Below are 15,065 nucleotides of genomic sequence, written 5' to 3'. Positions count from 1 at the left end.
AGTTAAAGCTCCTTTTATAACATTTTTTTTATTTCACATTTTTCTACTGTTTGCTTTTTAAAGAGGACTGTTTACTATGTTCTAGGCTGTGTAAGAAAGTCTTCACTTTAGAGATGAAGTCATAATCATGAACTCCACAAACTGGCAGGGTTGACCAAAGGAGTAGCATATGTGAATTTTCCCAAGGAAAAATCCTAATCTGCTCCTAAGATCTCAAATGAAGTTAGAAATCAACTGTAAATAATAGTGGGAAAGAAGTTTTTATCTGAAAATCAGTGGAATGTGGATGTTCACAAAGCCACCTTCAGCTTGTTTACTAGTTCCCCCTTCCAAAGAGAACCATGTGACAAGCAAAGCCCCATTAAACATTTTCTTTGAATATGGAAACAAATGGAGAGCAAGAGTTACTAATGTTATACTACCTACATTAAACTTCCCTTTGACACAGACCCAAGTGAAGGAGCATCGACTGCTCTCAGGTAGAGGCTTTTGAAGATACAAGCAGATTGTGAAATCACCCCTCAGCCTCTGTGCTAAACAGTGCTGTCAGTCTTTGCTCCAAATGAAATCAATGGCAACTGCAGCTGCTCAGAACAGATGTAAATTAGAGCACCACAATAGCATCTTCCCCAGTACATCCAATTATTGCTGAAGGAAATACATGGGAGACAACAAATGTCCAGAGAGAGGACTTTACTGGGAGTAAAAAGAACCCTGGCCCAGATTTCAGTTTGCATGTAAAAGGGCAGCCCAAGTTGACAGACCTAGGTAAGGAAGAGCTGAAATTTTCATTAAGCCATACCATCAAATAGAGATAACCTTATCAATAAAGCAACTTAAGTGGCAGCAGTGCCTTTTTGGGTTCATAATTGTTTGGTTCAATGACACTGAGAAAGGGTTTTGCACTGCATAACTGCAGTCCAAACACACTCAGCTCACCCTTTTAACCATTGACATATATGCAGGCCTCTCTCCTTTCCCCACCCAACTAAACGAGGCAAGTCAAACCATATTTTACTACATCACAGGATTACAAGGTATGACTACATTAGGGGTAGAGGATCCAGTAGAGGACAAAAACTCTCTCACACCATTACACCATAACAATATACTGGCAAAAATAGTCAAGGCTATGCCTAGAAGGGAATAGCTGCCATTTGTGGGAAGCCAGTCAGGCTACTCATGTGAGCTCTGTCAGCAAGAGCTGGAGCTTCACTCTTGCATGGTTGGTATCCCTAAAGCACAGTGAATGCAGTGCATGTGACCCATTCATTTATGAAATAAACACATCAAGCAAGGAAGAGGGAAAAGAACAGAAAAAATACTTGCTTACCACAAGTCCTAGCACAAGGGTACGCACTCTCTCCCCAATCTCTGGTGAAATGTCATTGCCAAACTGCTGTAAGGTTGTAAGAAATCTCTTCAGTTTGCTGAGCTGCCTAGCTCCACAAGCTGGCGGTAACTGCTGGTTAGCCAGAGAAGAGGAAGAGGAAGAGGATGGCCCATTGCTAAAGCCATTAGGAGGAGATGGAGCTCCATTTAACGCTGTTGGTGAATGGCTAGTGCCATTGGTTACTGAAAGAAAAAGAGACAGAGGATAAAATAAAGATTGGGGTTGGGGAAGAGACAGAAAGAAAAAGGAGACAGAGGGGAAAATCCATCAGCTTATGTTTTCTGCACTTGACCTCAGAATTAATTAAGTTGCACAATCAAAGATAATTAGCCTTTAGACAGAGTGACAGTCTGCAGTTTATATCTATTTCCCAGTAGCTGGTGCTGAATGTTGTAAGGACTGGAAATAACAGCAGCAGCCTCTCACACAGCCCCTTTAAAATGCTCCTGGACCTGAAAAGCACCATTTGAATACCAGCCTTTTGTCAGAGGACTTTAAAAAGAGAGAGAGGGAAATGGAAAGAGAAAAAGCATGAGTGCATGTATGATTGAAGACAAAAAAAAAATTGCTCTTTGGGGTAGAAAAAAACATGCAGACATATTTCATGAAGCCTCAGTTTATCTCTGAATATTTTTACTTGTGTTTTGTACACACAACTGACAGCTGTGTTTATAAAACAGGACTTTCACGTTTTAACCTTACACCACCCAATGAGAAGGTTATTTTTTCCAATACAGATTCCCTAGCTGCTAACATATGGAGCACACAAAGTTGTCTGTGCAGGTACAAATGCTGCCAATGCTCTGTATCATGAAGCCTTGCAGCAAGGGCAGCAAGCTAGACTTCAGAAGACTTCTCAGAGATCATGAGCAAATCTCTCTGCTTTCACGTGCCAGCACCTTATCTCTGAAAAGGATAAGAAAGCATTTCCCTCCTGTTGCAAGGTTGCTTTGAGAATAACTATCTACTACTGAAGTACTAAGCATTCAAAATTTATGGCAATGAGATGCATGTAAACATACTCAAGACAACAGAGAGTTTTTGGCAGTGATTTCAGTTTGATTCTTATCCACTCTCTAGAAGAGAGCAGAGAAACAAACTGAGGACATCCTCTTCCACTCAGGTTAGCATGAACAGCAACACTCGAAACACACACCATTGAGGCTGAGTCTGATTTGCTAAAATGACAGCAAACAGCAAGAAAAAAGGCGGCTCCCCTAGAAGTACAAGTGTACCAGTGCACTGGCAGGTGTGGGCATGCAGCATGTGACTGTACCCAGCAGCAGCTGCATTCAATGGGCCACAGCCCTGGAGAAATTTTATGGTTTTTTTGGTTTTTTTGGTTTTTTGGGGTTTTTTTTGAATAATTCAGAACCCAGTCAAAAAAATCAGGAAATCAGGAACTTGTCTACAATCAACAATGCATAGGAGTATCAGTTCAACTTGTTTACTATTTAAAAACACAACAAGGGCAAGCTAGCAACTTCAAATACTTTCAATATTTCTCAATGATCAGCCTCTCTGAAGCCAAACATCCCATTCTCATATCATTTTCTTCATGGATTGTCCTTATCTCTAGCCAGCAAGTCCTTTTTTCAGGTTGGACACATACTAGTAGATATAAATCCCTACCTATTACTATATTTAAATCACTGCCACAAACCTTTGAAGGAATTTTTGTTGCCCTAGTCACTGCTTTCCAGGGGAATTACAGAAAACTCTATGTGAATTGTTATCTAGCCTCTGTTTGTGTTTTCTCCTAGTTTTTGATTGCCTATTCTGGCTGCATGGGCTAGTGACAACAAGGATTGGTAAATGCAGACATAGGAAGAAGCTGGCCGCAGCAAGTTCAGCTCCCTGTGAGGCTGCAGGCCACGCTCTGAGTGCTGCACTGGGGTGAGGTATCTGAGTAAACAAATATGCTGTGATTGCAAGGAACTCACATAGCCAGAAGTCATCCTACCAGAAACTTAGAAAATGAGGACTGGGAAGAATAGCAACATGTCCTGCTGATCTACCCTGACACCACCCAACAACTGTTGCCCATAAAGAGCTGCTCTAGGCAGAGGGTGCTGGGGTTGATCAAGAAAGCAGAGAAGTGTGGAATTCATCACCTAGGATAGATACAGGGAGAAGAGAGGCTGATAAAGATTCCTCCCACAACAAAAGCAATAATTAAATAGCCCCGTGATTTCAGTGCTTTCCTTATAATATCTGAATTTGCCAACTGGCAAAGTTGTGCATAATTTCTAAAACAAAACCATGTTGCTAAGCCAAAAGAATTTAGCATTTAAAATTTCAAACTACAACACGTCAAGAATTTTTAATCATCTAAACCAAAGAAAACAAAGATATTCTAGACCAGAAAACAAGTCAGATCTTTCTGGCCTACAGGCATTCCCACTGTAGTAATAATAAATGCAACAGACACTCTGATAAAAGTGTCTGTTTATTGTACAAGCTGGAACAGCTAAGGCCAACCTCCAAAATCTGACAGGGTGAAAACCAATTAAAATCAGGGTTTTTTAGACTTTTAGTGTTCAAATAAGGAGCCCCAAAATCAAGCTGTGGTTCACACACCTTCTGAAGTGCTGAACTCAATCAAATAAACATCCAGAAGCCTTGTGAGGACTAAAGAACATTGTCATATTCATTTTATGATTGTCAAGGATCATCCTGAACTGCTGGCAGGGCATCACATTGGAAAGCTTAAGGTGCAAGAACCTGATCCTGCCAAAACCTAGAAGCAATTTAACTTCAGACTGAAGCAGCTCCAGTGTGAAGCTCCATCCAGGATGATTCAGGTGCTGTAGTTAAGCAAAACAGACAAATTTTGCAGGATCAGGGTCACTGGGTTAAATGTGAGTTTATGTGAATAGCTGGCACAAACCCTCCTCACTGTTTAAGTTCAATATAAATTGTCAGGACAGGGTTCCCTGGGATAAGTAGTACAAAGGCCTCCAGCTGGCCTTCTGCACAGAGGTGAATTTTAAATAAGGCATTTAACAGAGAGAAAGGGACTAAAACAGACTTAGGCAAGACAAATAGAAGATGCAGCCTTCATTCTGTTTAGGCATATGTATTCTACTGTTCTAAAGATGTTTTATTTAAAACGTGAAATGTAAACACATTCTTATGTTTATACTATTACAAGGCAGCATAAAAGAGACCCAAAAATTTGCAGCTAAATCTTACTATGAGAAATGTGGATCATTTCATGGCTGTGAAAAGAATAGTCCAGACAACATGCCAGATTCAAATCTCAGTTACACTGATATGAATGCAGCATACATCAAGACTAGTAGAGTTTGTTATATGTTTACATCAATAAGCTGAGACAAAGATGCAGCCTTAAGTGATTTAGGGAAGTGGTAACAGACTAGAAACCTCTAGATAAAAATTATGAAAGGACTTTAATTTTGGTTTTATATCAATATTAACTAGACATTATATAGCACTGAAATCAGAATTCTTCACTGAAACATAAGCAGAAGGAAGATTAGTATTTTTTCATTATGAATTATCTCCACTTTAAAAACAAAGAACAAACAAACTCCCTGAAGTTTCTATACTAAAGGGAATGGGATCATTTAAACAACATAATGGCATGTAAGAGAAGAAGATTTTCTGTCCTTCTCACAAGAGGGCTAACCTGACCATTAAGTACATGGGAAGTCAGTGCTCACTGTTCTTTGACACCGTGACCAAGTGGTCAATGAAATAATAACACAACTCTGAGCTGAATGTCTTAATACCTTAAAGATGCATTAATCTGTTGTGAACTTTGTTTTGTTCAATTATTTTATACCACTACAATCAAATGTTGCTCCTGCCACTTCATGCACATTTCCCTTCACCTATTTTGGTTTCTGACATGCAGAATAGAAATAAGATGGAAGAAAAGTAAGAAAATAAGACTAATTACACGTTGTGGGCGTAAATGAACTGGTTCTTGGAGCTCCTTGGGTAGTGGGAGGAGGTGGCATGGTTGGAGGCGTCAGCCTGGATTGTGTCTTCACATCCACAGGTGAGTCTGGCATTGTGGAATGCTTCTCAGTGCGATCTGCAACACACACCACAGGAACACACGGGTTTATTTCCCCGAGCACACCCCCTCTGACAAAAACTTAAAAGCTAATGCAAGAAGTGAGCCATTTCAGCATCTGCTGTGAAAGATTACACCTGATTATCTACTCCAGTGTGCTCTTCCCAAATTGTATCATCTAAACCTTACTTAAGGAGGTGCAACACAGATGGTAAGACCTCATTTGTAGCACTGCTGCATTATCTTTTGTTTTTATTTCTAGCACATGCAGATGCTACCTCCCAAGCACTCCTAGAGCTGCAACAACGCCACCTCCCTTCAAGGTTCACATGCTAGCCAGGAGAAAAAAACAGATGCAGGAACAGGAAGACAATAAATCCCCCTATGACATCTCTTCCAGAACTAAAGCCTGAAGCTCTTTAATACCGGTGAGATATTGTGTGGAATATTGCCTGAAACAAGGTCTCTTCATGTCTCTTCTATGTATCACCTGCTGCCTTCTCCATTGCTTCTCCTTGTAATTCTATGTTAAACTTATGCTAAATACACACACCCCCTGGATCACCTTACCACAGTGCCCCTGGCTATTCTTATATTCACCAGAAAAATAAACACAACATGCCAAAATGGTATGTCAATCATCTCATATACATACAATTATTTTCAAATAAACATGGAAGTTTGCACCATCACATATTAAGAACAACTTTCAATGCTCAAAACCTGCAAGATAAGCAGGAACATATCTCCCCAAGAAAACAAAACAAACATAAGGCAAAACTAGGAAAAAACTTAACACTTCTCTTGCAACTGAAGATCTAAATATACAACACACATGATATAAAAGCTACAGAAGTGCACTTTTTCCCAACATCTTTTTGAATGACACTACCTTAAGTTGTTTTTTTAAACCATCCAAGCCCATATGTTTCATTTATTAAGAATGGGCAAAACAAAGCAAAATTTACCAGCTGAAGGCAAAATTAAGGCTTTCTCACTCCTGCGAGGAGTTTAGCAAACCATCTTGAAAAAAGATGAGTACAATGATGCTTAGCTTCTAATGGGAATAAGTAAAATTCTTCAGTCCTTTCTTTGGGGAGTTGGGGCTATTTACTTATACACAGCCCAAGAGAAGTCTTCCTGAGCTCCACAAAACTATTCCGTAAAGCAAGTAGGTGTTGCTGCTAATGAACAAGCATGTAAGTCTGTGGTTTTAATTCAAAGCACGTCACATTCTATAAATTCTGTCACTTCACTTTGTGACACAATTCCTTGTTCTTACTAACAACATACAAACTTCAATGAAATAATTATATCTTAAATTTGATCTGAGATACAATAACAGAAATTCAATGCAATGCACACATTTAACAAAGAACAGGTATGTTTAAAAGAGCCTCAAAACACTTAATTATCAGAAAATTTAAATACGAGAAAGTTGGGGTTTTTTTAAAAAGGGAGGGGGAGGGAAAGGGAAAAAATCAAATCAGCCCCCATACCCCCAAAAATTAACACATAACAGATACCAATCCTTCTCTGTCTGAAATTGCAGAAACTGAGGAAGTAAGTAGTAAGTCCCAGAGGTGCAGCATGTCAGGTAGTGTAATTATAAAAGCCATCTTCAAGCTTTGTTGAAATGCCTACAGGCATTGTTTCAGCTCTCAGGGAAAGGGAGTAATTTCATGTAGAATTTAGAGACAAGTTTGGGGAAGATGAGCAGCGAAACACCCCCAAAATAAGATGAGGGGAATAGAGATACAATTTTATAGGATCTGTAGTGTTGATCTAAGGTTAGTAAACCTCAGCTGTGGAGGGAAGAGTAACCACAATGATTACCTTAAATATTAAGATTGTTACACAGGTAAGTGAGGTATGATTTGCAAATCAAGCAACAGTAAATTATGACATGCTGGAAAACAAAAACAGGTTTCTCAACAGATTCTAAAAGTATTTCCTTTTCATATCAGTATACTAAAAGAGTTAAATCTCTATCTTCAATAAGCCATTAATTTATTATAAAGAACTATGAAAACTCATCTTGAAATGTTAATTGCTTCCTTAATAGCCGAATTCATCTTGCACTCACCTCAACCAACCTCAGCAACAAGGGAATAAATAGCTTTCAGCTCATGTTGCAACAGAGGGAAAGAGGCACAGCAGTGAGCCCAAGCCCTCCTAAATAAAGGCAAATATTTCTCCCATGCCAAGAAAGGAGAGAGAAAGGGAGGCTTGCCAGAGCTGGTGGGGAGATAACAGTGGGAACTGCTGGTCCATCTGGTTTTCATTCTGCTAACACTCACATTGAACTGTTAAGGAAGGCAGTCCAGGTACACAGATTTGAAGCATGTGGGAGCGCAGACACAGGCACAGAGGAGATGGAGGTGGGTGGAAGAAGGAGTGAGAGAAATCGAGCTCCTCTAACAGACTGCTGCTCGCTGCAAGCAGGCACAGCCTGTATCCTCCAATTCAGCTGGTGATAACTGAAGCGATCCTGAGCTGTAACCAACCGCACGGCTCCTGCTCCCTCCCTTCCCTTCTCTGCATTTCAAAGTTCAGGTTTGATCAGAAACGCGCTCAGATTAGAGGGGGGAGACTTTCCCACAAAGCTGGCAATGTTTTGCTACTTAAATTGAACATGGTAGTGGGAAATAGCGTGTTGGTTTTGCCCTCGAATTTCAGGTTGCCACTCTATCATGATCCAAATGGTTTTTACTACCTCCAACAGTTTGCCACCCAGTCTGCAGACTGCTGAACTTAGCCACAGACCCCTGTACTTCTCATCTAAATCTAATAACATTAGGTTTGATTTTCCCAATTACCTTTCTTTGGACCTCTTAGACATAAACACAAACATGCTTTACATACCACTCACCTTTTCGTTACCTCTCTCTCTCCCTTGCAAAGCCCTAAACCCTCCTCTCCTACTGTATGTTCACAGCAGGCAGATTTCCCTCTGACTGTACATTCCCTAGTCCTGACTTCTTTAAGGAGATATTAAGGCTCTTTCCAAGCACATCCCAAAACATCTCTTGCCAGAGTACAAGATTATTTTGTCAGAACAGAGATTCTCCATGGGGGCAGGGGAAAAGGGCTTTTGAAGAAGTACAATGCAAAATACAAAGCATTTCCACATGCTTGGAAGACACCATCACATCACACCACCCAGGAGAACAGCCTTTACAACTCTCTATTCCACCCTCTCTAATAACAAAGCCCCTGTGGGAGCCATTCTGCTCTTGCTGCTACTGTTTTACCTGTTCACAGAGCTCCCTGAATTCTGAGGGACTGATGGGACTGGGAGCACCTGTATACAGCACCCACAGCACCAGAGAACCTCAGCAGCTCTAAGACAGATCACTCAGGGGATGAAGTGGTGATGGAGAACCACAAATCAGAGCCACCGCTGACAAAAGCGTTAACAGTTCTTGTGATCTGATCTTCTTAAAGCTTTCTGGTGTCTGACACTCAGCTTGTAACTCCAGCTTCTACAAATCCTTATTAATTTTTTAATTAATAAAAACAATAAGCCTAACAACCAACACTTTTTACTGTAATGGTTGACAAATAGCCTGATGATATGAAAGCTAAAGACAATGGTATTTAAGGCATATTCACAAGCCAATTTCCTTCAAGACATGGTATTTCATGAGGCTTTTAATGTATGGACATTCTTCATACAAACTCTCAGCAGACATTCTGCTATTCATACATTCAGAGGTAATGAGGATTTGGTAGGGGAAGAAAGAATCTCTCAAGAGGAGAAACTCTAATTTTAACATATCAAAACCTGCCTGGGTAAGATTTCGTGTCCACGTACTCCAGTTCTACAATACAGAGGCACATACATTGAATTTTGTCTGAAATTCAGAAGAACTTTCAATATGTCTTAAAATAGCTCAATTTCTTGAATTCAAAAACATGTCTATGTTCTTGAGTCAAACCAGACTCCTCACTTGCAAAGCTAGTTTTGGCTATCTTTTTCTTCATATGGACCTTGACATTTCAAACAATAATCCTGAATTAGGAAGGACACACCAGAAAGTTTCATACAGGCAGCATCCCACAGCATCCCATTTAAAAGCATAGCCTGTATATACAGAGGGAGTAAATTCTTTCAGGTGCAACAATTTCTTCCACTGAATCCCTTTAAACAATGACAGACCTGTGCTCCTTAGCCCAGTTCAGATCAAATGGAACTGAAACCAGAAGTCCTCCAAACTGGAAGGAAAAGGAGACATCTGCAACTCATTCTGTAGTGTTCACTGCAATCAGTTCAGGATGGAGAAAGATGGTGAAATAATGGTCTAGTCCTAATCCATACACACAACCCTCTGGAGCAGCAAGAGACTTAGAATAAATTCAGAAAACATGTTTCAAGTATGCAGAGATCTATTGCATTTGCTTTGGATTATATTTTTATTTAAAAACAAACCCAAGCAAAACATTTTGAAATACACATTCTTGAATCTCCTTTACAGCACAGAGTGAAGAACTGTGATTTAACCACAGAAGTATTTTGCTTCATTTAAAATTAAAGAATGTTGTAAAACCAACTTTAAATTATGATATTCTTCTGTGGATTCTGAACTATACTGTTCTTGCTGTTCATTCAGTTTTTATGGTAGAGGATTTTTTATCACTATATTTAGTGTTAAGGTGAACACTGATATTTACTGCAAGCACAGTCAGCTTCTGAACCAAACAAGGAAGAGACAAAGCATGCAGGAGCTGGAGCAAAGAGAGATGTGCCTGCGTTCAAACTGATTTACTTTACTTCCTGTACCCTACAAGATTTAGTCCATTTTTAAAACAAGGCGGTCTTTCATAAATGGCAACATTTCAGCTCACATGGCACACCTCCAAGTCTAACGCATCAAGGAAAGCTGATGTATGGAACAAAATATGGAATATATAAATACTTTACTGATACCATTTCAATAGCCAATTCAATGTCAAGGAGTGGTGTGTTTTCAATTTCCTTTTTTTAAATGAAAAAAAATTGTGGTATAATATGCTGTGGCATTTATTTTACTTTTAGTTAGTGCAAACAGTTCCAGATGTACACTCAGGCATGAAAGATTCTTAAAGATGCTTTATATTGATTGTACAGTACTTTCTACTTTGGTGCCAACATTTAAAAAATAAAAATAAAACTTGCTAAATTAAAAGAGTCCATTGTCTTGTTCCCTTCAAACTCACAAAAAGAGCAAGCCCCCCATATGACACAAGGTATTGGAACCTGCCTCCACCACCCAAGTTACAGGAATCAGACCTAAATCTGAAAGGTTTAATTCTGATGGTTTCTTAGACACGTTAGACTAATTTTCATTATTTTGAGAGGGGTGGCAGGGAATTTGCAAGCAGGTAACCACAGACTCTGAGTCACAGTGGTGATGAACCTGAAGTCAGACAACCACAAGTCCAACCTAGGAGGACAAATTCCATAGTTCTTCCATCCATAATGCTATCATGTTGCAGCCAGTAAGAACTTCTCCTTCAGATGTGGCCACGCCACACAGCACCAGTAGAAATAGGCGGTGTTTGTGGAATCCCACAACTCCTGAGCCTCAAACCTGCTGCTACACCGAGCAGGACAATATTACAAGGTTGCCTTAGTTGAAAAGAACTCGTTTGAGAATGCATGGTAAAAGCCTGACATATCTGGTAAATCCTACTTACTGCATACACTGGGGAAGCCTGCAAGTCATACAATGCAGCCATAAAACACGACATGTGGACAACAGTGCTGCAGAACCTCTCCCTGCCAAGCATGCCTGGGATTTGTTTGAGACTGGTACAGTCTTCATTCCATTCACCTCTTGGCCCTTTCGACTTCTTCTTGATAAATAAGGACCTAAACACAATGGATGTTTATGTGCTACACAATGATCTCAAACAGGCATAATACAGCCATAACTTTCTCTCAGCACCAGATGCAGTCATGTTATTGTCCTAGAAAGGAAACATCACTGGGTTTCCAGTTCCCCAGTAGAGGACTTTTACTTCCAGGTGATTTGCAGGAATGCAGTAGCAGAGATCAGCTCAGACTCTGTCTTTTGTCACAGAACATTACCTCTGCAAGATTTATCCACCAGGAATCAGAATCTATGGGAAGTGACTGATGGATATGAACAGCAAAGTTTTCAGATGACATAACATTTCAATGCTTCTTTAGCATGCTGGGTATGAAGCTCACATATTGAAGATGACCCTTTTGCAAGAGCAATATCACAATTTTGCTGCAGCCTTATCTTCATTCTTCTCTGCTCAGATAGTTGAACAATTCATATCACCAGCTATTCTTCAGAATAAATGAAAGCACATTCAATTTACCCATTTATGCTCATTTAATATGCAATAGCTAGAAGAAATTCTGTATCCTGGGAGTTCACTGAAGTTATCTGAGGCCAAGTTATAAGAGTTTTCTTCAGCTGTGCTAAAATAAGCCTTGAGCATAATACAATCTCCTCTGTCTCCCAAAATCTGAAAGGGATTTTTGTGCTACTGTCTCCCACTTTTGGTAGAGCTTGTGGATGACATAAAGCAGGTAAATAGCGAAAATGCCTTATGACATGTTCTTTGTCCACAATGGTACCTTGACTGGTCCTACCAATGAGGTACAAATGCAAAATCATTCTCTTTGATTTCAGTTCTCTACAGTGAGAGGTTCTGACTGGCAAAAAAACTTGGTCCCACACTCATGGCTTAGCAGCTGAAGGCCAGATAATTACACATATTATAAAATAAGTAATGCATGAGTTCAATCTCAGAATTAAGACAAAAATGTCACAGCTTGCTTTGCCTGGACATATTATTTTTTCCTGAAAGAAATAAACTTGCCTTACCATATAATTTCCTAAAGAAGGGGTAAAATAGAAAAATAAAATAAACTTTTCCCTCTCACTTAACAATCTGACATGTTTTGACAGTTTCAAAACTATCATAAATTCACTTTTAGTTATTTAATAAAAACTGGCTCATATCAGAATTGCATGTTTTTTTAAAATGCCTCTTTTCTCCTTCACCCTTTCTGGCTTTGCAAATTTTACCATGCATAATTGCTTGGATGCAGGAATGGAGGAAGAAGAATACATTCTAAATCTAGATCTGCTACCACCACAATGGTTTATGGTTTACTCAGCCAGAACAGACAAGCAAAATAAGGGCCCAACTGTGGCAGCTGCCCTGAGTTTCCATAAGCCCCTGGAAAACAAAGTCTACGTGTTCCTTTTCATGGATGAATACACAACACTTGGTCTATAATGAAGCTGAAGACAATGTGGATTTCTTCTAAATATTACACCAAATATCATGAAAATTTCTCTATATATGAACTAATGCAGTTAATAAGCAACAGTCCCATAACCAGTATTGAAATACTATTTTCCGGTTTACTTTGTTCTGTAGATCTTTTCTTTTTGTTGACAAACTATCCAACTAAGAACCATGTGTTTGGGTGGTTCTCTTGTGTTTCACATCATGGGAAGTATTACTGCTATTCCAAACCCAGCTCACTGAACACTGAGGCTCAAGTGAAGTGACAAAGTGGCACTCTCTGCCTCTGGCAGGAAGAACTGAAGAACAGTCAGAGCAAGCACTGGCCAAACTCACACCCCAGCCTCCCTGACAAACTACAGAGGTGACCACCTCTCTACATTAGCAATCAATCCCTTTACTTGTATAGAGGAAATCTTCAGCATGCTTTCAGTACTTTCAGTACTGAAAGTATTTTCAGGAGTACTTTCCCAAAGGCTCCCTGACCACTAACTGATTTCCTCTCTGCATCATCATTCCTTGAAGGCCTACCCTTGTCAGGATTACACACTATTTGACAAACTATAGATGAAGGCAGAATGATATCTAAGAAATACAAATGCCATCAGAATCTAATTGGTATTGTTTGCGTGCTCTTATATACTCAACCACACACAGCACAGATCCTTCCCACCAGAAGTAAGAAGATTTTTCTCTCACAACATTAACTGAAATTTCATAACCTGGTCTCCAGAAGCATATTTATGTTTTTAATCCAAAGTTTGTCCAGTCCCAAATTAACAGTAAATAACAGAATCATGGGAAGACTTGGGTTGGAAAGGGACCTTCAAGATCATCCCCTTCCAGCCCCCCTTCCATGAACAGGGATACCTTTCACTAAACCAGATTACTCAGAGTCTCATCCAACCTGGCCTTGAACACTTCCAGGGAAAAGGCACCCACAGATTCTCTGGGCAACCTGTTCCAGTGCCTTATAGTAAAGAACCATAGTAAAGTCCTCATAGTAAAGAACTTTTCCCTAACAACCAGTCTAAACATACTCTCAGTTTGAAACCACAGTTTGTTATACAATGCTAGAAGTCTGAATCAAAATAATTATAAACTTCTTTATTTTTTATGCACTTATACAGAGTGTAAACAATAGCTGTACTCATTTTAGAAAAGTCCTAAGAGAATACTGATACCGTATTTCATTAGATTTAGCTGAAACTGAAGTCTCCAATATAGACTACACAAAGTAATCTAAAGCAACTTATTTAAATTCAGGAAAGTATAGGCAATAAACTCCTCTGTCAAAAAGCAAAAGAAGTTACTGCAGCTGTATTTGTAACTTGCTTATATTTGTATAACATGCCAGAAGTCCTTTAGGCTCAAAAAGAATCAAATATGTGTGTAGGAGGTGGTATTTTCCATGGTTATACATCTGAAAAGATGATACAGGGACTACCAAGAAGGTGAATGGATATACTTTTGGCTTTGTTTGATTTTAAAATGTGGAATTTGTCATGGGCAAGTCAAGATCCTGTAACGTGTAGATGGTGGTGGCCAGCCTGGGACAGGCTACTCCCCACGTTGTGGATCAAGGTCCCAAATCCCTGCTCTACCAGACTGCCATTTTATCCACCCAAAAACCCAGTTCCTCCAAGTGATATTTCAAACAGTGAAAAGTCTGCTCCATTAGACCAGAAGCATAGTTCTGGGGAGCAAGAACACACCCATAATACTGAAAGCAGAGGCAGCCAAGCTCCCTCTCTACCAAGTATCAGAACAGTCTGAGGAAGTCTTCTTATTCCTGCCATCTAACACAGACAGCTAAATTAGCAGACTAAATGTCCCATATAATCACTAAAGAATTAGAGTCTCTAATTTTTTAATTTCTGTGGCTGCTAAATCGGGCATAAACATTCCCATATAGATCTAGTTTCTTTCCCTCCTGAGAAACCAGAAGCATTCAGACTGCTCTCACAGTGTGGCTGCTGTACACAGCAATTGGTGGTTCTCAGTGAGCAGGCATAATAACTCCTTGGCTTCTATTCAGCCACTCAAGATGGGTATTAATCCACCAATGAAAATAGATAATGAAGCATATTTCCCCCAGAAACCCTTGCTCAGGTGCTGGCACTGTAAGTTACTTACTGCCACTACCAGCAAGACAGAAGTGGAACTATAGGCTTTCCCCATCTTGGTATTACACACTGACAATCTTCAGTAGTGCAATTTATTATACTCATCAGCACTTCAGCATTTATAGAAATACACACTTTGGAAGACTATAATTTCATATCATCAGATCATGCCATTAAAGATATCCTTTATTTACATGATTCACTGTCTAGAGAGAGTGTGAGAAAA

The 15,065-nt window shown here is 39.6% G+C and overlaps 1 protein-coding gene across 5 annotated transcripts in view; it reads right to left on the bottom strand.

Annotated features, from left to right (window-relative positions):
* RUNX1T1 (RUNX1 partner transcriptional co-repressor 1) overlaps positions 1 to 15,065 on the bottom strand; it is a 115,298-nt gene that overhangs the window by 46,242 nt on the left and 53,991 nt on the right. For all 5 annotated transcript variants that reach the window (XM_063172613.1, XM_063172621.1, XM_063172637.1 and 2 more), the window contains 2 exons: positions 5,319 to 5,456; positions 1,334 to 1,575 (listed from right to left, as the gene is read on the bottom strand). In XM_063172613.1, the coding sequence (XP_063028683.1) occupies positions 1,334 to 1,575; positions 5,319 to 5,456 (380 nt within the window). The remainder of the gene's footprint in view (positions 1 to 1,333; positions 1,576 to 5,318; positions 5,457 to 15,065) is intronic.

This window comes from Melospiza melodia, chromosome 1, assembly GCF_035770615.1.
Source record: "Melospiza melodia melodia isolate bMelMel2 chromosome 1, bMelMel2.pri, whole genome shotgun sequence".
Lineage (NCBI taxonomy): Eukaryota > Metazoa > Chordata > Aves > Passeriformes > Passerellidae > Melospiza > Melospiza melodia.
The sequence above is the reverse complement of the archived record's forward strand: the minus strand, read 5'-3'. Positions and strand labels throughout refer to the sequence as shown.